This window comes from Salvia hispanica, chromosome 2 (assembly GCF_029641045.1).
Source record: "Salvia hispanica isolate PSC_SH4W2 chromosome 2, Shi_PSC_v1, whole genome shotgun sequence".
Classification (NCBI taxonomy): Eukaryota; Viridiplantae; Streptophyta; class Magnoliopsida; order Lamiales; family Lamiaceae; genus Salvia; species Salvia hispanica.
Genome location: NC_142693.1, coordinates 45,102,589 through 45,130,413, shown reverse-complemented (window position 1 = coordinate 45,130,413; position 27,825 = coordinate 45,102,589). Strand labels below are relative to the sequence as shown.

The following is a 27,825-nucleotide window of genomic DNA, read 5'->3' as shown; positions in this document are numbered from 1 at the left end:
ACAAAACCTCCTAAAATCTCGTGCCGTCCCACAAGTGTGACATCTTTTGTGGGACGGAGGGAGTACATTTCTTAAAACTCCTTTTCACACCCATGTGACTCCTATTGTGTAACGGAGAGAGTAATATCGCAAATTATGATATATATACTGTATTTTTTGGTATACTTGAGTTATATAAAATTTATAGTGTTACCATGCTAACATCTTTTGATATAGTATCAAATCATACCAAAAATTAAATGTACAAAATTTAATATTTTTCAATAATTTTTTGATATGGTAAACGATATATTGATTTTCCATTATTTTTTCCCACGCTATCGTCAACCAATATCAATACCAAAGCTTTTCGTATTAATTACCTAAAATTAATTTGTGCTCAATTATAAAATATTGTCAAAGTAGTCGTTTTTTAACCGCAGTCTTGTTTTCCTCACTTTCCAGTATTTAGCTATCAAGTATCAAGCGTCTTATATACTTCCTTCATAGTCATTTTCATGGTATAGGATATAAAAGAAAAGAAAATACAGTAATTATATTTTGCTAAAATTTCCACGTAAGAAAATAAACATGTTATATTTTGCTAAAAAATTACTCACTTAGGTGGGCATCCTCAAAAGAAATGGAAATAGTATAATAAATTAAGAATGAACTACAAAAATAATATCAAAAAATAACATTTGGCACTTGTTTTTTCAGTTCACTCTATAAATAATCCATTAACACTCTTTTCAGTCAACAATTAATACCAATTCAGGTTTAATTTTCAACCGTCAAGAAATTGACTTCGATCTTTCATTTAATTGTCTTGATTATAAATTTATTGCTTGTAAGCACAAAGTCAAGGATAAAGTGGAATAGCTTATAGCCTTGATATTCAATTGCTGTGGCTGGATATATAGATTACATTTTTTATTATTACATAATTAAATCTATATTAATTTTACATTTAAATCTTTTAAATAAATTTGTAATCCGGATTAAACATAGATAAATCAGTATACTGCTCTCAGTTCATTGACAAATTGGAACGAAAATATTTCATCTTGCTTCGAATATATTAATTGCGATTCAGAATTTGAATAAATAATACAATGTATTTAGCGTCTTAAGAGTAACAACTGAGTTTGATGACTAGAACTAAATATAGAGCCAGCGGTCATATACTCCCCCCGTCCCCTAATATTTGTCACCATTTGACTCGGCACGAGTTTTAAGAAATGTAGTAGAAAGTGGGTTGAAAAAGTTAGTGGCATGTGTGTCCTACTTTTATATATTAGTTTTATAATAAAATGTGTATGAGAATGAGTTAGTGGAATATGGGGTCCACTACTAAATATGATAAAAGTGAAAGGTGATAAATTTTTAGGGACGGATAAAAATGGAAATAAGTGACAAATTTTTAGGGACGGAGGGAGTAATAAGTATAGTTGCTTGAATAATCAAAAGGATTTGACTTTGAATGCTAACATGTCTTATTTGAACTAAGTTTTGTTGTTATGAGATATTTTAATTTTTATCAGTATTTAATAAATATTTTCAAATTAATGTTTTAGATTGCATAATACTTCCCTCCATCCTTGAAATAATGTCCCATTTTTATTTTGGAATGTCCGTGATTTAAATCCCCACTTGCTTTTTTTCTATTTTAAATAAGGGATTCACCATTCACCTATTACACTTACATTCTATTCTAAAACTAATATATAAAAATATGATCCCATTTTTCTTCACAAAATCAAACAATTTCTTAAAATCCATGTCGAGTAAAAAATGAGACTATAAATAGCAGACGGAGGGACTATAAAATAAATCTCTATAATGCGTTTAAAAAATATAAAAAGTAGTATAAAAATAAGCCATGGAAACACCATAAATCATACACATGAAGTTTTGAATTGCTAAAAAATAGGCGTTGAAGCCAAATTATTTCTACCTATATGGTGATTTGGACTAAGGTGGCTATATATTGATGAAATTGCAAATCGAGTAATAATGTATCCACTACACAGATCTAGTAGTCTTTGTGTGGCCACGAACTCTATCGACAAATCTATCCTTATCAGGGAGATGTTGTTTAACATGTTTGTTATCACATAATTCATCTGCCCATTTGCACAAACTGGGCAATTCTTCATATGTGAAGAGATGGAGTCCAGCCACTTCATCAAAAAGTCGCATCCAATACGCTAAGAAAGAGCCAATTATATCGACATAGTCAATTTGGTCGCCTCCGAAATATTTCTTGTCCATAACTTCGCATTCAAGAATTTTAAGAGCTTCCCTTGCTTCTTTGATGGCCTTCGCTTGCTCTTCTCCTCGACACCATAAAGCTTTCCTCGTTGCCGGAACACACTACGCATTTACAAAACGAACAATCACTTAACTACCACGTTTCTTGATTTTAAGTTTTATAAAGTGTGTGTGAGTTGGCCAAACGGCATAAAGGTTAATATCTTAAATTTAAATTCATTTGTTCGTTAAAAAAAGTTTTATTGAAAACTAAAACTGCTCAAAACATGTCCCACGGCCCTGTTAGGCAATTAATTATTAATTTTACTATTTTATTGTAAAATAAAAGAAACATGGAAATCTAGTTATTTTATTAGTCCACTATTAAATGTTCTATTTTTCCTTTGGGTTTTTGGCTTTTTAAACCAAAATCTTTCCCGAATTCCGGTTTTTCCTATGAACTATGAGATTTGTTTTTAAAACCACGAACTTTCATTTCGTTAGGATTTTCCCCCGGCGGGTCAACGCCGATACCCGGGTTGTCTACATGTCAATTTTAATCCTATTTGTCACTAAATTGATTACTTGGATCCTATTTGGCACAATAATACATACAGTCACAATTATTAAATAACAAAGGACAACTTTTGAATAAACAAAACACAACTTTATTATATTGATTATGCTATCCGGGTCGGAAATGTGCTATTCGGGTCGGGTTGGGAAAATCCTAACGAAATGAAAGTTTGTGGTTTTAAAAACAAATCTCAAAGTTCATGAGAAAAACCGGAATTCGAAAAAAGTTTTTGGTTTAAAAAGCCAAAAACCCTTTTCCTTTTCATAAGTTCGCCAATAAATATCTCATTTCATTTTTATTTTATTTAATAAGTAGACCATACATTCTATTAACTCATTTCACTCACATTTTATCATAAAATAAATATATAAAAGTAGACCTCATATTCTACTAATTTTTTCTACCCACTTTATTACTTTATAAAGTTAAACAATTCATTAAAATTCATGTTAGTTATATGAGACATTACATGGACAGAAGGAGTACTAACAGTCACTTAAAATTCTATAGTAAAAATAATAATAATAATAATATTCCATAGTTGACCACAATACTAAACTAAGTATTCATATAATAAATGGAATTTAAATGAAAAAACGAAAAAATGAAAAAAAAGTGGGAGCTAGTATAACCTTTTGATCGATGAAGTTGGCCCAAAATCGAGCTCGAGCTCTTTGGCAAGGATCTTTGGGAAGAATGTTTGGACCTTTCCAAACGTCATCTATGTACTCAAGAATCACAGCAGATTCAAGGATGGTTTTGCCGTCGTGTATAAGTATAGGCACTTTTTGATGAATTGGATTGTGGTGTAGAACAAGAGGCGGTTTGTTTATCAAATCTACTTCAATATATTCATACTCAACACCTTTAATTTTGAGGCTAATTTCAACTCTCTTCACAAATGGACTGAACCATGCCCCTATCAACTGCACTTTCGCCATCTATCTTGCTCTCTCTCTCTCTATGGAATATATATGGATCTTGTTTTATAGTTTCATCCAAGAATATGATGCCAACTACGTAAATAATTGGGTTTCTCAAGTTTGACCAAATGGTTGGTCTAAATTGTTTTTGATATTGCAAAAAAAAAAATATTTTTTTAACCCAATATAGTTGGTGTGGCGGCATTGTACGTCATAAGTATGAGGTCAAGGGTTGCCCATTTCTACAAACTGAAACTAACCACTAGTTACTCTGTTTTATAAAGGTATTTTTTTTCGATACAATTTTTTAAAAAGTGTATTATCAAAATAAAAAAATATTAATAAAGTAGGAGATAGAAAAAGTTAAAAAATAAATGACTTTAATTAGTACTCTCTCCTTTAGTAGATGGCACACTTTCCTTATTAGTTTGTCCCACAAAAGATGTCACATTTCTTCTTTTGAAAAAAATTTCCTCTCACATTAATTATAAAATTATATTTTCTCTCACCACTTAACACACAAAACAACATCTCCTAAAATCTCGTGTCATTTTCCAAGTGTGCCATCTTCTTTGACACGGAGGGAGTGCTATATATATAACACCCAAAAAAAATTGACTTTACTACTACTATGGAGAACTTAAGAAGTATTAATCCACCTCGGAGACAATAATATTAAAAGAGAAAATGAGTGCATAAATTAGTACCCGCTCCGTCCCACAAAAGATGTCACACTTATGGGACGATACGAAAGTTTAGGAGGTTTTGTTTTGTGTGTTAGGTGGAGAGAGAAAATAGTAATATTTATATTAATGTGAGAGGGAACTTTTTCCATAAAAGGAAATGTGACATTTTTTGTAGGACAAACTAAAATGAAAAGTGTGACATCTTTTATGGAACAAACTAAGAAGAAAAATGCGACATCTTTTGTGAAATGGAGGGAGTACTTACTTTTTTAGAGAAACATTTTAGTCCGTTTATTTTTCTAGTATATATGTATTCTATGTAGACGTTCTCATAGTGTTAATTCATCTTAATTCTTATTCTGTTCCTTCTTAATTCGTTTGATAATTTACATAAGTACGGATAAGTACGGCGGCATTGTACGTCTAAATTATCTTAGAGTTAACTTCAAAAATGGTCCTTGGACTATGAGTTTATTTTGAAAATGGTCTCTGGACTTTAAAAATATCACCGGTAGTCCCTGGACTAAGGGTTAATATCAAAAGCGGTCCTTTTGCACTGTTTCGAGATGAAAATGCCCTTTTCAGGCTTTTTAGGTGGTTTGGGCAATTTGGTCTTTTTACACTTTTAACATTTTAAATCTGATATTATTTCAGTTATGTGCTAAATCTGATATTATTTCAAAATTATCATTCTTCTTCCCTTTTTTCATCCTTCACTTTGTTTCTTTATTTCAATATTAGATTTAATTTTACAAAATTAAATTTTAAATTTCAATTGTCAAAAATCAATAAATTTTTTTAATTATAAAAATTATGAAACAACAAAAATTAATAGTCATAATCAATATCAATAAGATATGACAACGCGTTAGTTTAATCAATATTTAATAGTTTTAATCATAAATACATCATATAACACGATTTATTTTGAAATAAATATGCATCTAATGTAAGACTAATATAATTTTCATTTATTAATTTGAAAACAATGAAAATTTACTAGAAAATTTCAACAAAAATATTCTTATATAAAATTTTTAGTAGGATCAACTTTTTAGTCAACTTCATAATATTCAATCACAAGCAATTATAACAATCAAACGAAGGCTAAATAGAATAGTTCTTATTTTTCTATCATGATTAATATTATTTTTCTCTACTTATTCAATTCAGTTGAATATTATATTAAATAATAAAAATAGTCAAAATTTATAGTGTCCATGAATTAATAATTTTAACTAAAAAAATTTATTGATATTTAAAAATCAAATTTAAAATTTAATTTTATAAATTAAATTTAATATTGAAATAAAGAAACAAAGTGAAGGATGACAAAAGGGAAGAAGAATGATAATTTTGAAATAATATCAGATTTAGCACATAACTGAAATAATATCAGATTTAAAATGTTAAAAGTGTAAAAAGACCAAATTGCCCAAACCCCCCAAAAAGCTTGAAAAGGGCATTTTCGTCTAAAAACAATGCAAAAGGACCGTTTTTTATATTAATCCTTAGTCTAGAGACTACTGGTGATATTTTTAAAATCTAGGAACTATTTTCGAGATAAACCCATAGTCCAGGAACCATTTTTGAAGTTCACTCATTGTTTTATTATTGCTTGTAAGCACTAGCTCTGATAAATAAAAGAACAGTTGGGCGGAATCCGTTGATATTTAATTTTAGTAGATTGATAAGTTACGTTTCATTATAATTCAAGTACGTTTGCTATTGAATAATCGAGAGATATGACTCTGAACTCTCATATGTCTACAGTCAATCGAGTTGTTTTGTTAGGCAATGTCAAGATATATTAAATAGTTGGACGGCCATTTATACTTTTGTGCGTTTTATTTAAATTCAAAGTTATATATATACGCCTCAGGAATATGATCAAATGGAAAATCCAAATATTATACAAATTCAAAATTATGATCTGGATCATTAAAAAATATCAACATATCACAAAAAAACATCAACGGGAAAATATCAACAAAATTTCAACGGTAATCAATGATTGATGTTGTGTTGACATTCTGTGTTGACATTAAAATCTTGAAATTTTACACTGTTTGATATTATACTGAAACAGTGTTGAAGCTGTGTTGAGGAGTTTTGAGTTTGTACAATATACTCCATCCGTCCCACTTTAGGAGTCCCGGTTTACCATTTTTGGGTGTCCAACTTTAGGAGTCCCGGTTGGAATATTCCATAAATGGTATTAGGCCCCACATTCCACTAACCTTTTTCTACTCAAATTTCATTATAAAACTAATATAAAAAATAGGATCCACATTCCACTATCTTTTTTCACCAACTTTCCTTTACATTTCTTAATACTCGTGCCGAACTCAACCGGGACTCCTAAAGTGGGACGGAGGGAGTATATGTTTACATTTTATCTATACCCATACCCCTCGTATATTTATAATCAAATATATTTGGAGGAAAATTTCCAACACCCTCACTTTCGCTATTTATCTCTATTTATATGGCTCTTCTAATATACTGGTTTCATTTAAGAATATGATGGTAACTATATAAATAACTTGGTTTATCGATTTTGACCAAATGGGTGATCTAAAATACTTTTTGATCTTGGAAAATGCTTCTTTCTATATTTAGAAATAACTTTATTTTATCCCTTTCATATAATTATAATTTGTGGACGGTTATTTCATCAAAGCCTAATTACCAGTACTGAAAGTCTGAAACTAACCACAGACTTGTTTATTTTGCTAATTTATTTCAAGAGGAAAAAAAATTAATTGCATGTGATTTGTTTGCGAGTTACTACAATTTAATATGATGGATTCTCAAAACAACCTCAAGCCCGAGCATTTGTTCCTTAAAGAATATGCATTTTAAGTTTGACACGGGTTTTAATACAATATTTATAAAATAAAAAAGATAGAGAAAAATTAATTAAAGTATTGTTAGTGGGGAAGAGGTTCTATTTAATTAGAAAGAAAAAAGTTTTTAAAATTGAAAAGTGCATATTTTTATAGGATGACTAAAAAGGAAAGAATGCATGTTCTTATGGGACGGGATGAGCAGTAACACTGGAAATTCAACATCCTGTCAAAATATTATATATGCATCAAACATAATTGTATCCGATAAAAAAGTATTAATAAGACTATTTCACTCGCCTACATTTGGATAAATTACAGTGCATGAAAGAATTAATGAACCTACAAATGAGACGAGGATGGATCGGAAAGCACCCAATAAAATGCGAGATAATTCATCTTAATTGATATTATTAAGTATATGTCAGAAATAATGATATGATTTTTTACTTTCCATCTCTTATATATGTAAATAATTTATTGATGTATATTAAATTATTAATCGATTAACACTCTTCTCATACGACAATTAGTAATGATCGGGTTTTTCAACAGTCAAGAAATAGACTTTGATCATTTTTTAATGCTTATAAGTACTGTCATGAAATAGTAGAGGGAATCACCTTGTTTTTAAAATGTAGTGGCTAGATAGATAGCTTACATTTTCATTATTACGCATTTAATTTAATATGTAATTGTCATTTAGACTATATAAAAGCTTGTATTGAATCAAGATGTATTTTTAAATGAGATAAATATTATAAAGAAATATATATACTGCTCTAGTTAATTGACATATTGAATGTATTGCTATAAAAGTAAAGGCTGCAAGAACTGTAAAAAGTGCGAGCATTCATGTAACAAATAAATTGCCCAATACAATTCAATATTTGAATCAATATTGCATAAATTGTAATATCCCAAATTTTAAAAAAATAGAAATTATATTTTAGTTAGTGGTTATATATATATATATATATATATATATATATATATATATATATATATATATAGGGGCGCACTATGGTCCATAAGGCAAATTCTGTCAAAAATCAAAGCAAATCTCAGCCCTTGGATCCTCAGATTAGATGGTTGTGATCATAATACCCGAGATACATTATTACACTAAAAGCGTTACATTATTAACTAGGCTACATTATTAGACTGCACAATCTACATTATTGGAATACAACTGTTACATTATTAGCCAAGCTACATTATTAGACTACACAATCTACATTATTAGGTGACACGTGACATTAATCTAACGGTTACATTACAGGATCCAATGGCTGAGATTTGCTTTGATTTTTGACAGAATTTCACTTATGGACCTGATCACATCCCTATATATATATATATGGATGTATTTAAATCCTTTTCATATCTTTTGTCCTTTTTCCTTCTTAATCCTAGCCCCACGATTTTGTCATCTGACGGTTAGATTAATGCCACGTGTCATTTAATAATGCACATTTTCATTGTAATAATGCACAGCGGCTAATAATGCAACATTATAGACTAATAATGCACATTTTTATTCTAATAATGCACAACGGCTAATAATGCAACATTATAGACTAATAATGCATTGATTACAACCATCCAATTCAAGGATCCAAGGACTGAGATTAAGAAGGAAATATGACACTTAGGGTGCAAAGGAGCCTAACGCACCCCTATATATATATATATATATATATATATATATATATATATAAAAGGTTGTGATCAATTGAGATTTTTTATGCTAATTGAGAAATGAGATGCAATATCAGCCACTCATTTTTATTAAATGAGTGGTCCAGATTTTTCCATATAAAAAATATCTTTAGATTAATTAATTATGAAATGGTAGAATGGTAATATCGTGGTATATTTTATTCAATAAATATTTTTTTTGATTTTTAATTTTAATTTTTTATTAATTATTATTATTATTTTTTTAAATTTTTTTAAATTTTTTAAATTTTTTAATTTGTTTTTTAAATTTTTTAAATTTTTTTTAAATTTTTTTTTAATTTTTCAACTACATATACAATTCATGTCAACTACACACATATAATGTCAACTATGTGTACAATCCATGTCAATCACACACACAATTTATGTCAACTACACACATATAATGTCAACTATGTGTACAATCCATGTCAACTACATATACAATTCATGTTAACTACACATATAATGTCAACTACATGTACAATTCATGTCAAATAATATTTATTGAATAAAGTTGTTGACATTTGATTTGTAGTTGACATGAATTGTATATGCAGTTGACAAAAAAAATAAAAAAAAAATTAAAAAAAATTAATTTTTTTTTAATAAAATCACAATTATGCCCCCGTGTTGACATAAACTACATGTTGTTGACATTTCAAAAATATTCTGGATACGGCTGAGATTGCATCTCAATTCTCAATTAGGTTCATAAATCTCAACCTAACAAGACCATATATATATATATATATATATAGGTTTGTGTTAAAATGACAACCCCTCTTAAAGTGACATCGTGACACCACTTATACAACAATATTATAAACGTTACACAACAATATTACAAACACTACACAACAATCTATAGATTGCTGTATAGTGTGTCGAATATTGCTGGACAAGAAAAATTGTTGTATAAAGAGCAGCAAATTGCTGGCCGAGTTTTTCAGATTTTTTCTTTCTTTTTTTTGCCACGTGGCAGCTCGTCCACGTGTACAAATGATTGGCTAGGAATGGTGGTATGGTGTTATTTTAAGGGGTGGTGGCACCCTAACATGCCCATATACATATATATAGGGGAGCATTAAGCTACTTTTTCCCCCTTAGTGTCTTTTTCCTTCTTAATATTAACCATTAGATTGATGGAATGGACGGACTAGATTAAAATGGAAAATCTGATCCCGCGATGCATTATTAGTTCATTTTTGTGCATTATAAGGGTAAAGCTGTAAACACGAAAATATATCAGCAGTTTCGAAACTGCAAGTGCGAAAATTACGTAGTTATTTGGAGAGACGATTGACAAATCTCTCATTCCATTCTCTTCAATAATCGCGACCTCCTCACTTCTCCCCTCTTCCCAAACCCTAACCGCGCTGTTTTACATCCACAGATCAAGCAAAAAAAATTTGATTCGTGCTGCAAGGATGACGGGAAATCGAACCAAAGCAAACTCTGATCTTGTTTTCATCATTCGAGGGTCGATTTTGCTATTTTGTCACAACCATCTCTTTCCACTTCCAGCAGCAGTAGTTGAAGATTGATTGATTCAATTTTGAATTCAATATTTCAGTGAATTTAGGGTTTATTCTGATAAATTTGTGCGTAACCGTCGGTTTTTGCAATTTTGAATTCGATTTTCAGTGAATTTATGGTTTATTCTAATAAATTTGTGATGAACATACGGAGAAAGTGAGGTTAGAAACCCTAGCTGCTTCAAAATCAGAGAAACTCCATTGGAAGAGTCGATTTCTGCCCGCTTAACACCTTCAGTCGACGCAACACCATTTTAATCGGTGGAAGATTTTCAATCGACAACAAGGTATGGTTCCAAAGTTTCGATTTTTGGTAAGAGACCAGTCTCCGAGTCGATTTTAGTCGTGAAAACACCGCAAAGTCGACGATTTAGAGTTTTATAATAAACATAATGTACAAATATTTCCGTGTAATGGATTTTATTTATTCAATAATGGACGATTTGTGTCCTGTAATGTATATGCTCCTGAGACGTATTTTTTCTGATTTTATGAGTAGTTTTAACTTATAAACATAATGTAAAAATATTTCAGTGTAATGGATTTTATTTAATCAGTAATGGACGATCTGTGTCCTGTAATGTATATGTTTATGAGACATTTTTGTTGTGATTTTATGAGTAGTTTTAACTGATAAACATAATGTACAAATATTTCAGTGTAATGGATTTTATTTAGTCAGTAATGGACGATTTGTATCCTGTAGTAATGGACGATCTCTACATTATTCATTGATCCATGCACATTATTAGATACTATTGGTACATTATTTACTGATACAAATGTACATTATTAGATATCATTGGTACATTATTCACTGTACCAAATCTAAAACAGACATTAAAAAATGAAGTTTAATTCATGTGGTGGTACTATACCCTAGGGGAATGAATCAAACTTCATGCCCTTGGTGATGGTTTTGTTTGTGAGTGGGTACTATAACCTAAAGGGTATGAATTCAACTCTCGCCAAACATTAAATACTTACGCAAGTACATCATTCAGTATTACACGTGTATATTAAAGGCCACTTGACGTACATTATTTAGTCCTACTTAGCTTAAACATTATTCCCTTAAACACGTACATTATTTAAATTCGGACTGTACATTATTAGACATTAGGCGTACATTATTTCTTTTAAGAGACATATGCATTACTCAGAAACTGACGAGAATATTGAACTCTTATTTCTCCAATATTTTTTATCGAAAAAATTGTTAGAATTGAAGTAAAATCGATGAATCATGGAAAGAAATAATCATATTGAGATTTAATATAGAAAAAGAAATAAAATATAAGTGAATATGTAACAAATGGCGTGAATCATGGAATTGCAATAACGGCCAATTTTATACTTCCCCCCTAAACGCCCTTTTCAAATTTTTTAATCAATAAAATTAATTAAATCAGGCCCTATTTTCGGCCCTTAGATCTTGAAAATGGATGGTGGAGATTGAGAAGGAAAAAGAATAAAAGATGTAAAAAGGATATGAATACATCCCTAATATATATATATAGGGGTGCGTTAGGCTCCTTTGCACCCTAAGTGTCCTATTTCCTTCTTAATCTCAGCCCTTGGATCCTTGAATTGGATGGTTGTGATCAATGCATTATTAGTCTATAATGTTGCATTATTAGCCGTTGTGCATTATTAGAATGAAAATGTGCATTATTAGTCTATAATGTTGCATTATTAGCCGCTGTGCATTATTAGAATGAAAATGTGCATTATTAAATGACACGTGACATTAATCTAACCGTTAGATGACAAAATCGTGGGGCTAGGATTAAGAAGGAAAAAGGACAAAAGATATGAAAAGGATTTGAATACATCCCTATATATATATATATATAGGGGTGCGATCATATCATAACTCATATTTATGTGATAACCTAATAACCCTATCATTTTATGGGTCAAAAGTATCATTTTTACTAAAAATGATATTTATACACGATAAAATGATATTTTTTCAGCATGCATAAAATGATACTTTTATTCCATAAAATGATATTCTGTTCCATAAAATGATATTTTTCGTCCATAAAATGAGGGTTATTAGGTTATCACCATAAATATGGGTTATGATATGATCACATCCCTATATATATATATATATATATATATATATATATGTGCTTTAAGGTCACAACACCCTCTTAGTGTTATACATAAAACTAATATCAGCCATTGGATCACTAATTTGGATGGTGGTGATTTAAAATCCCGAGCTACATTATTGCCCACATTAGTACATTATCGGGGCCAAATTGGTAAAACGAAATTTAATGTATCAGTTTAAAAACTGCATATCCGAGATTTTAGGTAATTAATTTGAGAGACGATACACATTTCCTCCCACTCTCTCTCATCCCACTCTCTCACCATTATTTCACAATTTCATCTCCCCAGATTCTCTCTCTCGTCAAAACCCTAACCTCCCAAATTTCTAATCAGAAAACTCTAATCTTCACTGTTTTATACCGCTTTGAAGACGCCGCCGAACAAGCTAGTAGAAACCAACGCCATATTGTGCATTATTTCGAGTTGTTGTGTCGATTGAAGCAAAAATTTCAGTGACTGTGTCAATTTCAAGACACCCGTGAACAAGGTAAGAGGAATCGATGCTCGATTTCTATTTTGGCGGAACTTAATTTTGTCTGTTTGAATTGGGTTTCTATGAATCTGTGATTTTTAGTGATTTCGTCAATATTTGGACGACTTTTTGCCAATTTTGGTGCATTGGGCATGTATTTTGGCTGTATTTCGTATCATAAATTCTGCGATTCGATTGTTTGGACGTATTGTTTTGTTTATCATTGATTTCCACCTTGATTGTCTATATGTTTACAGTTGGGATTATGTTTATCACTGATTTTATTGTTTCGGATTTTGATGCTTTCGATTGGGTGTTCTTATGAAAATGCATGTACAAAATGGATTCTTCATACTGTAAACTCCGTCATTCGAAGTGGTCAATTGCATATTTCTATAAATTGGGTGTCTTAAATCATGTATTTGTATGTGTTTTGTATTTACATTATTTCACTAATGAGCTACATTATTTGGTTAAAACTTGCATTTGTATGTGTTGTAATTTTACATTATTTCATTGGATGAGCTACATTGTGTGGTTAACTCTTGCATTTGTATATGTTGTATTTGTACATTATTTCACTGGATGAGCTACATTATGTGGTTAAGTCTTGCATTTGTATGCACAGTCTTTGTGCATTATTTCACTGGATGAGCTACATTATCTGGTTAGCTCTTGCATTTGTATATTATTTCACTGATGAACTACATTATCTGGTTAGCTATTGTGTGTTGTATTTGTACATTATTTCCCTGACGGGCTACATTATTTGGTTAGCACCTTGCATTTGTATGTGTTGTACTTGTACATTATTTTACTGATTTAGTACATTATTTCCATTTGTACATTGTTACATTTTTCAGTTATACTCGAAATTTATATTATTGCACTGATGTGGTAGATTTTTTTTTCTAATTTGTGTATATTTTGTCATCAAAGTTATCTGACTTATCTATCTATATGTTTGTGAGTTGGTTCAAAGAGGGCAAGAATTTATTATTGTAACGACTTCGATGACAACATGCACGTACGATTATCCCACTAGATTCGCCAACAATTGGAAGGAAACATCGAGGCATGGGCAAATAAGCGAAATAAGGACAGCATACTCTACTTCAGAAGGTCGGCCACATAGTACATGAACATGACTAAGAAGTTGAACCCGGGACAAATTGAAGCTTGAATTCTTAAAACAATGTGTTCGTACTATGTAATTTGAAATGGATTTGTAAGGTTTTTTTTTCCCTAGATTTATGACGATGTAGAGCACTTGGAGTGGTTTGAATGTTTGTTTTTGAATGGTCGTGTTTTGGCAATTGAATGCTCTTTTTTTTAATGAATACCATAGCTTTTTGTCTGAGCAAGGCAAACCACCTGTATGTCGTCGGTTTCCACCCAGATTTGTGCGCCGAAATCCTTAGCCTCTGAGATACCAATCCTCACAATTTTAGCACTTGCTTCAAGGGCCGACCTCGCAGGGAATGTCACGCTGAAGGATAGAAGGAGTTGTCCATTGTGATTCCGGATAATTCCTCCCTCCCCTGCCTGGCCTATGGCTTGTGAATGCCAGCTTGCCGTGTTAAGCTTGATCCATGGGAAGTCCGGGGGATTCCATTTAACTGGCATAGTTAGCTGGGCTGGCCGTCTACTGTCCGAGGACGACGAAGGCTGCATGGGAATCTCTGTGCCTCCTTGTTATTTTTGCGGAAGCTGGCCATTATCCATGAGCTTTCGGATGTGCATCTTGACCTGCCATATTACATTTTGAGATCTGAAGGGGGCCTCATTGTGGCGGCACCTATTCCTTTCCGCCCAAAGAAACCACACAATGAGACAAGGGATGATTCGGCTCGTGTGTGTTCTTCCTGGCTGCTTGAAGAGGACACAACTAGTGTGTGGGTAGTCACTGTGTGCACAGAAAGAAATAACAGGTTTCCTAGGTCCAGCAAATCCGCTAGATCACACGGTCTAGGAACTCACTGGTCGTCGGACACACAGAGCACTTCTTAAAAAACCCTCAACCACTTTACTAAAACCTAGCACAGGGAAGTAGGGATCGATCCCACAGAGATGGATGCGTAATAATCATGCTCAAGGATTTGGAGATTGTTTTTGGGTTGGCTGCTGCCACGCATTTTCTTGGGTTGAGGAACTTAAACTTAAACTTGGGATTTTAAACTGCTACGCTAACAGCTAGATCTAGGCGAAACAACAAAAGCATGCACGTAAACTAGAACCAAACAATCACTAGATCTGAGAAACTATTCTAATTACCTAGATCTGGGAAATAAACTGACGGTGGGGACCATAACTGAAAAAGCAGAGTACGGACGAAAAGCTGGAAAAACAACTAACTAAGGTACTAACTAACAGCGACATCATCTTCTCCAACCAATTTGCATAAAAACTCAGAAGAAAACAGCATGAGCGAAATCGGAACAGAGCAGACTGGATTTTAACAATTTTAATGAAGAACAATTAAGAACTAAACAGATCTACGGATGCTAGATGAAGCAAAACAAAAAGCAAACAGAAAACTCAAAATCCTTGCATAACTCGACTTCCCCTGTTCAGATCCAACCTCGGACGCTAAATCCACTCCGGATTCAAGCATCCGACACAAACTCCAGCCAAAAAAAGCAATTCATAACTTTAGATTCAACCAACAACCTCCGATCAACAACAACACCGCAGATCTACTGCCAAATTCCCAGATCGAGCACCAAAATGACAGAAATAGAAATCAACATGCAACTCGCCGAAATAAAAACTCTTAACAGCAGGATCAACGTAGACCAAAACGAAATAACAAAAATATAACGAAAACTAAGAAATGCATAGATAATCAGTAACATCAACAGCCAAATCGACTTCCAAAAGTGAAGTTCGAACGAAATCGAGTGCAAAAGAACTGAAAGTAAATAGATTGTATCTTCGCCCTCACGCGGACGATGTTACGCCGGAATTTCTCTGAAGAATTGACCCCTTGAAACCTAAAACTACCCCAGAACTCCCATTTCCCAAGTGTGTGTTGTGTGTGAGCTAAGAGTGAACGAAAAAGAGTGATATCTTGTGTGTTGCATGCTCCTCTATTTATAGGCGTTAAGGTGGGGCCCAGCGAGGTATAGATAGACTTTGTTGCCCTCAGCTATTGACTCCCTTCTTCTAGCCTTCTTTTGCTTAGGTTCTGCTCACCTCTACTTCATTTCTTCGCTAGACTGTTTCCTCCAGCATCTCCTGGATCTAGCGATTCTGTCACACACCTGGCTTAGAAACCGTGTTAGACCCAACAAAATGTAATGTTTTTCACTATATAACCGATGCATGAAATTAGCCTTATCACTGCTTAATACGTTTCGCCCATCCCTCAAGTCTCTCCGGGATTGTGTCCCCGAGTCTGAGGGGGTTGGATGCTCCCGGAAACCAATTGTCAAAGAATTGAAAAACTCTAAGAGCCCCGGAGCCATTTACAAAAAGATGCTGCGGAGGCTCAATCCCCGGACGCGTCGGGCAACAGTAGCACTTGGATGCAAGTTCAATCTTCCTCCATTGGAGTTTAGTATCAACGGGGACTCTGTTCGAAAGGAGCCGCCAGACAAAGATGGACATAGAAGTGGTAATGCACCCGTGCCAAATGTCCTCAAGTGCCGGGATGATCGGCCTTTGTGATCTGACTGTTTCCCAAGCCGAGGCAAGAGTGAAATCCACAGATTTTGAGAGGGTCCACCTCGGCACATCCGACTCGTCGTGAATAATAGGTGTATCAATGATCTCCTCAATCAGCTGAGCTGGGATCCCCGCTTGTGCACTAAGAGATTGTAATTTGGGGAGGTTCCATTTCCCTTCAACCCAGAATTCCGAAACACGAGTTTGGGGATTGCCTCTGTCGTCGAAACGTCTCTCTCTAAGTGGCCGGTCCCCGAGCCAAATATCATCCCAAAAGAAAGTGGCTCCATTACCGAGCACCCACCGGATGTGCGGGTGCGCGATGGTCCATGACCTCGAGAGCCTCCTCCACGTGGGGCTGCACCTACCAGTAGTCGTCAAGGAAAGAGGCGAGGTTTTCTGCAGTACTTGCTAAACATGTGCGTAGCCCACAGGGAGTTCTACCCCCGAAATCTCCACCACAGCTTGATGTTAAAAGCCCATAGAACTTCCTTGAGGCTGCGTACACCAAGTCCTCCCTCGGCCACCGGGAGGCAGATCTCATCCCAGCTGATCCAATGCGTGCGTCTTCTATCATTCGTGGCTCCCCAAAAGAACCGGGCGAGCTGTTGCTCCAAGTTCTTGATCGCACCTCCGGTCGGCTCGATAGCTTGGAAGGTGTGTATCGGGATGGCTTCAAGGGTGCTCTTGATAAGGGTGAGTCTACCCCCAAACGATAAGTGCCTGTGCGCCCAACCATTTATCCTCTTGGCAATTTTTTCTCGTAAAAATAAGAACATGTCTGTGCGTTTGGCACCCCGATAGATGGGAACTCCCAGATACATGAAGGGGAATGTACCCCGTGAGAAACCTCCTCTTGATTGAATAGTCTCTGCCCAATCTTCATGTCCCTTCGCAACATAGAAGTTGCTTTTTGGAAGGTTAATTTGCTGACCTGAAGCCTTTTCGTAGTTGTTGAGACAAGTCTTTAGCCTTCGGATGGCCCTTGTGGAGGCTTGAGTGAAGATGAGGATGTCATCCGCGTATGCCAGGTGGCTAATAGTCGAGCAGTGTATCTTGAAGAGCATTTCCTTTTTCCCTAAGATCAGCTTGTCCAGGGCCCTTGACAAGTAGTCCGCGGCTATTACGAACAAGGCCGGAGAGATGGGATCCCCTTGCCGGAGGCCCCTAGTTGATTTGAAGAATCTGGCCGGTGCACCATTAATGATGATCGAGAACCAACACCGGCTAATACACCGGTCAATAACGCTAATCCACACCTCGGGAAATCCCATGCGGCGTAAGATCTTAACTAAGAAGGGCCATTGGACGCGGTCGTACGCCTTTGCCATATCAAGTTTGAGAGCCACATTTGGTGCAGGGGAGCTGCGCCAATAGGGCGTTATCGTTGAGCAGCCTTCCTTTGACGAACCCACTTTGGTTGGGAGATATGACTTTGGGGAGCAAGGGAGTGAGTCTAGACACGAGCACTTTGGTGATGATTTTATTTGTGATGTTGCATAAGCTGATTGGGCGTTAGTCCGTCCATGCCCGAGGTTTCTCCTTTTTTGGGATGAGGACGATCGACGTAGCAGTGATGCTTCGCGGGAGGAAGGCACCACTAAAGAACTGGACAACTGCATTGATGACATCGGCTCCCACAACGACCTAGCATTTCTGGAAAAGGAGTACACTGTATTTAGTGATGCATCGCATAATGGTTTAGGCTGTGTATTGATGCAAGAAGGTAAGGTAGTTGCTTATGCTTCTAGGCAATTGAAAACACATGAGAAAAATTATCCTACACATGATCTAGAGCTGGCAGCCGTTGTATTTGCCTTGAAGATTTGAAGACACTACTTATACGGTGAGAGATGTTATATCTACACAGATCATAAGAGTCTTAAGTATCTACTTACACAAAAAGAACTCAATTTGAGGCAAAGAAGATGGGTAGAGTTACTTAAAGATTATGATTGTGTGATTGATTATCATCCAGGGAAGGCCAATGTTGTGGTAGATGCACTCAGCAGGAAATCAATTGCAGCTTTGAAAGCGATGAATGCAAGGCTAGAAATATCAGATGATGGAAATCTTGTGGCAGAACTTAGAGTGAGATCGACATTGATGCAACGAGTTAAAGATTCTCAAATGAATGATGATGAAGTGAAGATTAAGTTTGATCAGATTTCTCAAGGGAAAAAGACACATGGATTCGATCAAAGTCCCGATGGATACTTATATTTCAAAAGAAGATTGTATGTGCCAGATGATAAAGAGTTGAAGAACGATATACTCCAAGAAGCGCACAACAGTTTATACTCTATGTATCCCGGAGGTAATAAAATGTATCGCGACTTGAGGGAATCCTATTGGTGGCATGGTATGAAGAGAGATATTACCGAATAGGTGGCAAGGTGCTTAACATGTCAACAAGTCAAAGCTGAACATCAAGTTCCGTCAGGTTTATTGCAGCCAATCACTGTACCAAATTGGAAATGGGATCGGATCACGATGGATTTCGTTGTAGGATTGCCCTTATCACCTCAGAAGAAAGATTCAGTCTAGGTGATTGTTGATCGGTTGACCAAATCATCTCATTTTCTTGCGGTCAGAACTGATTATTCACTAGAGAAGTTGGCTGAACTTTATATTAGTGAAATTGTGAGATTACAGGGAGTACCTAGCTCGATTATATCTGACAGAGATCCACGATTCACTTCAAGATTCTGGAATAAATTTCAAGAAGCTTTGGGTTCTCGGCTACACCTTAGTACAACTTTTCATCCGAAAACAGATGGTCAATCGGAACGAGTAATACAAATTTTAGAAGACATGCTGAGAAGTTGCGTCATCAACCTTGAAGGTAGTTGGGAAAAATACTTGCCGTTGGTGGAATTTGCATATAACAACAGTTTCCAATCTAGTATTCAGATGGCTCTGTACGAAGCATTGTATGGCCGTAAATGTCGAACACCATTGTGTTGGACAGAGCTGAGCGAGAACAAGATAGTGGGCCCTGAAATTATACAAGAGACGGAAGAAAAGGTCAGATTGATACGAAATCGACTGTAAGAAGCATCAGATAGGCAGAAATATTATGCAGATTTGAAGAGGAAAGACATTGAATTCTGTGTTGGTGACAAAGTGTTTCTGCAAGTATCTCCGTGGAAGAAAGTACTGCGATTTGGCAAGAAAGGAAAGCTGAGTTCGAGATTTATTGGCCCTTATGAAATTTTAGAACGTGTGGGTCCAGTAGCATACCGACTTGCATTACCACCTGATCTAGAAAAGATACATAACGTGTTCAATGTTTCAATGTTGAGGAGTGATAAGGCTAATTTCATGCATCGTTTATGTGGTGAAAAAACATTTTATTTTACTGGGTCTAACGCAGTTTTTAAGCCAGGTGTGTAAAGGAATCGCTAGATCCAGGAAGAGCTGGAGACAATGGACTAGCGAAGGAAAATGAAGGAAAGTGAGCAGAGTTGAAGAGAAAAATGGCTAGACGAAGGAACTCAATAGCTGAGGGCAACAAAGACTATTCATACCTCGCTGGACTCACTTCAACGCCTATAAATAAAGGAGCATGCAGCACCTGGAGACATGATTTTTGCTCTCAGCTCACACACTCACACACACACTTGGGAAAAATTGGAATTCGGGGGTAGTTAAAGGTTTTTAGGGGTTCATCTTCGGTGAAAGTTAGTCGTAACACCGTCCTTGCGAAGGGCAAAGATACAATCTATTTACATTCTGTTTTTGCACTTTATTCCGTCGAACTTCATCGTTTTGGAAGTCGATTTGGTTGTTGCTATTACCGATTATCTATGCATTTAGTTTTTGTCATGATGGTGTTTATCTTGTGTTGATTTACGTTGATTCTGTGATTTTGAGACTTAATTTCGGCAGTTAAATGTTATTCTTTTGGATAATTCTGTGCCTGATCTGGGGAATACGGTTGTGGATCTGTGTTGTTGTTGCTGATCGGAGGTTGTTTGGCGAATCTGTAGCTATGGGTATACTTTTGGTCGGAGTTTGTTTCGGATGCTTGGATCCAGAAGTGGATTTAGCATCCGAAGTGTGGATCTAAACAGGGGAAACCGAGTTGTGCATGGATTTTGAGTTTTCTGCTTTCTTTCTGTTTTACTTCGTCTAGTAGTCGCAGATCTGCTTGATTTTGAATTGTTATTCGTTTAATTGTTTTAAAGCTAGTCTGTTTTGTTTCCGATTCGCGTTCCATTTCTGTTTTACTGAAATTTTTATGCAAGTTGATTGGAGAAGATGATGTCGCTGTTAGTTAGTTGTTTTTCAGCTTTTCATCCGTACTTTACCTTTTCAGCAAATGGTCCCCACCGTCAGTTCATTTCCCAGGTCTAGGTAATTTAGGAAACAGTTCTTAGATCTAGTGGTAGTATTGCTTGTTTTCCAGTTTACATGCATGATTTCTGTTCTGCCTAGATCTAGCTGTTAGCGTAGCAAACTTTCAACTCCAAGTTTAGTTTAATTTCCTCAACCCAAAAATGCGTGGCAGCAGCCAACCCAAAAATAGTCCCGAATCCTTGAGTATGTTTAATTTCGCATCCATCTCTGTGGGATCGATCCCTACTTCCCTGTGCTAATTTTAGTATAAGTGGTTGAGGATTTTTGAAGCGATAATCTGTGTGTCCAACGACCGAGATCTTCCAACGATCCGTGAGTTCCTAGACCTTGTGATCTAGTGGATTCACTGGACCTAGGAGACTTGTTATTTCTTTCTGTGCACACATACACAAACAAAATTTCATGAGCTTCAAGGAGATACAGATCAGATCCTTCTCATGTTATTCGGGCTGAATCGATTGAAGTACAACCAGACTTGACATACGAGAAAGAACCGGTTCAGATTTTAGCAAGAGAGGTCAAAGAGCTCAGAAATAAAAGAATAGTGCTTGTTAGGAACACGGGTTCTTGACAGTTTATGAACACGGGTTTCCATACTGGAAGTTGGGCTAGTTCATGTGGGTCAGGAAACGCCCGATACAAGTGGCAAGTCAAGGAGTCTACGTCCACCGTCACTACCAGATCAGGGTTGAGGACGGTAGACCCATTTCCGTTCGAATCAGAAAGGAGAAGGAGTGGAACTCGTCAGGGGAAGAGGACCCAAAGTCGTCCACAGAAACAGAGCATTCCGAGACTGAGGAAGAGGAAGACGTGAATATGGCACATTTAGTGGATCCTGATCCGGAGATAGGCTCACTCACCGCGCATCTGGACGGTGAGCCCGCCCATGCCATAGTCTCAAACCCGCGCCGAAGGTCTATAGACATTAAGACAAATGTGCTCGGGGTCTTGCCCACATTCTCTGGACGAAGAAACGAATGTCCTTACGAATTCCTAAACGAGTTTAGTAAGCTGTGCAGCATTCAAAAGAGGCCCAACGAGGCGACTGAGGAGGACTACCGCTTGCGTGCAGTCCCGTTTGCCCTCAAGGTGGAGGCTAACACTTGGCTGCTGAGGCTTCCACCAGATTCGATCAACACATGGAAGGATTTCAAGCTGGAGTTCTTGGATTATTTCTTCCCGTCTAACAAGACAAACGCGTTGAAGAAGGAGATCCAGGAGTGCAAGCAAGAATATGATGAGTCTCTGATCTCTTATTGGTCCCGGTTCAAAGGACTGTTGGATGCTTGTCCGAACCACATGATGATCGAGGCAGAGACTTACTATCTGTTTTACGAAGGTGCAAACCCTGAGTCAAAGGACTTGATGAATTCCTCAAGCGGGGGAAATTTTACCAAGAATAAAGCAAGTGAAGCCAGAGAAACTTTGGGAAGATTGATCGAGGCGAAAAAGGCCTATGATAACCCGCAGAGCATATTGAGGAGGGGATCGGCCAATGCAGTAACAGAGGAAGGTGACAAGAAAGTGGAGGACAGGATAAATAAATTGGAAAAAGGCAATTTCAACCCTCATGCTCCATCGGAAAATGAAAAACCCCCTGGTCCAGAGGAAAGGCAATTTCAACCTTACTACAGTCAATCGTGTGAAGGGGAGTGCCAAGCCCAGGCAAATTCGATGGGAAGCTGGAATCCAAATGGAAGTTGGAACCAAGGAAGGCAAAGGGATGCCCCATGGAGGACTCACCCCAACTTTAGATGGACTGACAATGATCAAAGTCAGCCACCCCCACTGCAACTCACAATTTATGCACACCCTCCAGAGAGGCAGTCCAACTGGTCAGGAAGAAACCAAGAGGGTCAACTGCAACTGGGGTACAGGAATCAGGACCATACTAATTGGGGAAACAGGAATCAAAACAATCCAGGGAGTTCCTATGTGCCACCTCACCAGAGAAATAGCCAAGGGAACTATCAGAATACCCAACCAACTCACCAAGGGAATCAAGGGTTTAGCAACCAGTACAATACCCACCAAGGAAATCAGGGGAACTATCGACAACCCCAATGACAATACCAAGGTCAAGGATCAAATTCTAATCAATTCAACTCCAGGCCACAAAGGAGTCTGGATGACATGGTCCACGACCTAGTGAATTCACAGCAGTTCATGCAGAATAACTTGCACTCCAATAATGACGTGGTGCACAAGTTGCAAGACGCTCAGTCGGAACACAAAGCTGCCATGGACATGATGGCAAAACAACTGTCCCAGATATCGGTTTCTCTGAACGAGATGCAGGGAAATGAAGGAAAACTTCCTGCCACGGTCAAGCCACCCGACCGAGCAAACATTAGTCACATCACCTTGAGATCCGGGAGGGGCTATGAAGATGTACCCACTCAGGCAAGTAAAGGGAAGGAGAGTCAGGTGTTTCGAGAAGACAGTCCTAGACCCAGAGAAGTCCTTGTTGAGGATGACCTCCAGAAAGGAGATTTAGGGGGATCTTTACCTCGAGCAGCTGATCCATTTTTCCTAGATCCAGAAGAGCCTGAGTTAGTAAATAAGGAAGGAAACAGGGAAGCTGGCGAGACCCCAGCTGGGAGTTCTACAAATGCGGTAAAGCGGGCAAAGCCATTTCCATACCGAGGGGAAGCAAAGAAAAAGAAGGATGATACAGAGGACCTCATGGAGATTTTTAGCAAGCTGGAAATCAACCTGCCCTTCTTGCAAGCCTTGAAGAAGCCCGCCTTTAGCAAGTTCATCAAGGAATTCATAGCAGGGAAGACCAAGCCGGACGGGAAGATTGTGTTCAGGGAGAACGTGTCTGCTGTGATACAAAAGAGAAGGATGCCTTCGAAATGCACAGACCCAGGTATGTTCACATTACCCATTTCTCTAGGAGATATCAGAGTCGAGCATGCTATGTGTGATCTAGGGGCGTCTATAAATGTTTTACCGCTTTCGATCTACAAGAAACTGACAGGGGTTAGGATGGTCGCCACTAAGGTGGTAATCCAGTTAGCAGATAGAACTTGCATTTGTCCTGAAGGTGTGTTAGAAAATGTGCATTTGTCATAGTCAAGGTGCATGATTTTTTAGATCCTGCTGATTTCTATGTTATCAAAATGAACGATAATGAGTCTGCTGAGTCCAGTGGCGTTCTCTTAGGGAGACCATTCTTGCGCACTGCTAAGACCATTATCGATGTCTTCGATGGAACAATTTGCTTGGATTATAATAGGGAAAAATATACATTTAGCATAGATGAGGGGATGAAAAGGCCATTGGATGTTGAGAATCTGTATGCTATTGATGTTATTAACCCCTTGGTCGAAGAATATCTTGAGACAGAATTGATGCAGGAACAAATTGACAACTCGGAGTTGAGCCATTTAATAGACTGAGAAGTTGTAGGGTGGTGTGCAGCAATGAACACGACGGAATTGACAGATGAGGAACTAGCAGAGGCCATCATGGAGTTTTGCAGAAATCCCGAGTCAGCTAGATCAAGGGGATCAGCCCATGTGGCTAGTCTAGAGAATTCTCTTGGGTCAAGGAAGGAAACATTACCTGATATTGCAGAAAAAAATCCCTTGCCCCATGAGACGAATGACACAAAAGGAACTGAAGACACTCCCACCAGGCCTAAAGTATGCTTACTTAGAAGAGAATGAGGCATTCCCAGTGATAGTCAACAGTAACTTGACTGAGGAGTAGGAGAAGGAATTGTTGAAAGTGATCAGGCGAAATAAGAAAGCAATAGGGTGGACCCTCTCGGATTTAGTGGGAATCAGCCCTGATCTCTGTATGCACCACATCCGTCTAGAAGAAGGTGCGAAGGCTCACCGAGACGCACAACGGAAACTGAATCCGAACATGCGAGAGGAAGTTCTGAAGGAGGTGTTGAAATTGCTCTCTCTAGGGATCATTTACTCCATTCCGGATAGTGAGTGGGGCAGTCTTGTCCATATGGTGCCCAAAAAGTCTGGCATATAGGTTGTCAAGAATGAAAAGAACGAGTAGGTGCCCACTAGGCTGGTGACGGGGTGTAGGATGTGCATTGACTACAGGAAACTGAATGAGGCCACGAAGAATGATCATTTCCCCCTACCCTTCATGGATCAGATGTTAGAAAGATTGACTGGCAAACAGTATTTTTGTTTCCTTGATGGATACAGTGGCTATTTCTAGATCTACGTTAACCCAGAGGACCAAGGGAAAACCACGTTCACGTGCCCTTTTGGTACGTATGCATACCGAAGAATGCCGTTTGGATTGTGTAACGCACCAGGAACATTCCAGCGGTGTATGATGAGTATTTTTTCAGATTTGTTGGAGGTATGCATTGAAATATTCATGGATGATTTTACCGTATATGGGAATGCGTTCGACACTTGTTTAGCCAGCCTTGACCTAGTGTTGAAAAGATGCCAGGAAAAGCACTTAGTCTTGAATTTCGAAAAATGCCACTTCATGGTGACGGAAGGCATTGTCCTGGGTCATGTGGTTTCTGAAAGAGGAATACAGGTAGACAAAGCAAAGGTAGATGTGATATCAAAGTTACCTTACCCCACGAACCTAAAAGAAGTTAAAAGCTTCCTGGGTCATGCAGGATTTTATAGGAGGTTTATCAGGGATTTCGCGAAAATCGCGCAACCGCTCACTCATTTGTTGCACAACGATGTGGAATTTGTCTTTGACGAAGGATGCAAGAAGGCATTTCAGTTGCTCAAGGATAGACTCGTGTCGGTACCAATAATCAGGGCGCCAGACTGGAATCAACCATTTGAGATAATGTGTGACGCGAGTGATTTCGCTGTGGGAGTTGTATTAGGGTAGAAGATAGACGGAAAAAGTTTTGTGATCTTCTATGCATCCAGGACTCTAAATCAAGCTCAAAAGAACTATGATACCACGGAGAAGGAAATGTTGGTTGTCGTTTACTCATTCGAAAAGTTTCGACCTTATCTTCTTGGGTCGAGGGTTATAGTCTTCACAGATCACGCAGCAATAAAGTACTTACTGGCTAAGAAAGAGTCTAAGCCGAGGTTAATCCATTGGGTATTGCTTTTGCAAGAGTTTGATTGGGAAGTGAGAGACAAAAGAGGGACGGAGAGTAGAGTAGCGAATCATTTGAGCATAATTCATCAAGGGAAAACGGAAGAAGCCATACCCGATGCTTTTCCTGAAGAGCATTTGTATTATCTAGGGGATTTTCCTATACGGATCAGTTGGGAAGGAGTTTTGGCATTAACCGGTCTAGGAGATTCCGACAAGGGGAAGCGAACACTTAACGCAGAACCATGGTTTGCTGACTTAGCCAACTACTTGGTCACGGGAGAAGTGCCTAGTTCAGACGAAGTTTCCCGGGCCCAGAAGATGAAGATTAAAAGCGAAGCCAAATATTTCTTTTGGGACGACCCTTACTTATGGAAGATGTGTTTGGATAAAGTGATTAGACGCTGCATTCCCGAATGAGAACAAAGAGATGTGCTAATTCATTGCCACACCTTGGCGTGTGGAGGTCACTTCATGGTGACTGAAGGTATTGTCCTGGGTCACGTGGTTTCTGAAAGAGGAATACAGGTAGACAAGGCAAAGGTAGATGTGATATCAAAGTTACCTTACCCCACGAACCAAATAGAAGTTAGAGGCTTCCTGGGTCATGTGGGATTTTATAGGAGGTTTATCAGGGATTTCGCGAAGATCGCGCAACCGCTCACTCATTTGTTGCACAACGATGTGGAATTCGTCTTTGACGAAGGATGCACGAAGGCCTTTCAATTGCTTAAGGACAGACTCGTGTCTGCACCAATAATCAGGGCGCCAGACTGGAATCATCCTTTTGAGATAATGTGCGACGCGAGTGATTTCGCTGTGGGAGCTGTCCTAGGACAAAAGATAGATGGGAAAAGTTATGTGATCTTCTATGCATCCAAGACTCTAAATCAAGCTCAGAAGAACTATGATACCACAGAGAAGGAAATGTTGGCTGTCGTGTACTCATTCGAGAAATTCCGACCCTATCTGCTTGGGTCGAGGGTTATAGTTTTCACCGATCACGCAGCAATAAAATACTTACTGGCTAAGAAGGAGTCTAAGTCGAGGTTAATCCGTTGGGTGTTGCTTTTGCAGGAGTTTGATTGGGAAGTGAGAGACAAAAGAGGAATAGAGAATAGAGTAGCCGATCACTAGAGCAAAATTTTTCAAGGGGAAACGGAAGAGGCCATACCCGATGCTTTTCCTGAAGAGCATTTGTATCATCTAGGGCATTTTCCTAGACCAATCAGTTGGGAGGCAGTATTGGCATTAACCGGTCTAGGAGAATCCGACAAAGGGAAACGAATACTAAACGCAGAACCATGGTTTGCTGACTTAGCAAACTACTTGGTCACGGGAGAGGTGCCAAGTTCAGACGAAGTTTCCTGAGCCCAGAAGATGAAAATTAAAAGTGAAGCCAAATATTACTTTTGGGATGATCCTTACTTATGGAAGATGTGCTCGGATCAAGTGATTAGACGCTGCATTCCCGAATGGGAACAAAACTGAATTATTGCCACACTTTGGCATGTGGAGGCCACTTTGGACCAAGGAGAACAGCGAGGAAGGTACTAGATAGTGGATTCTACTGGCCGACGCTTAATAAAGATGCCTTCGAGTTTTGTCAGTAT

The 27,825-nt window shown here is 37.3% G+C and overlaps 1 protein-coding gene and 1 pseudogene across 1 annotated transcript; one reads left to right on the top strand and one right to left on the bottom strand.

Annotated features, from left to right (window-relative positions):
* Positions 1-27,349, top strand: part of LOC125196046 (uncharacterized) — a 153,624-nt pseudogene extending 126,275 nt beyond the window's left edge.
* Positions 1,827-3,796, bottom strand: LOC125214146 (putative glutathione S-transferase). Its single transcript, XM_048115052.2, has 2 exons — positions 3,442-3,796; positions 1,827-2,355 (listed from the first exon to the last, which is right to left on the bottom strand). Exons 1-2 carry the CDS (start codon positions 3,748-3,750, stop codon positions 2,005-2,007), a joined length of 660 nt encoding a protein of 219 aa, XP_047971009.1. The 5' UTR covers positions 3,751-3,796; the 3' UTR covers positions 1,827-2,004.
* Positions 27,350-27,825: the final 476 nt, after the last annotated feature.

What these genes read in the sequence shown, in the direction of transcription:
- LOC125214146 (XM_048115052.2), bottom strand. Translation starts at nt 3,750, where the DNA reads ATGGCGAAAGTGCAGTTGATAGGGGCATGGTTCAGTCCATTTGTGAAG. An exon ending in CCAACTTCATCGATCAAAAG is followed by an intron (nt 2,356 to 3,441) that starts GTTATACTAGCT and finishes GTAAATGCGTAG; the next exon opens with TGTGTTCCGGCAACGAGGAA.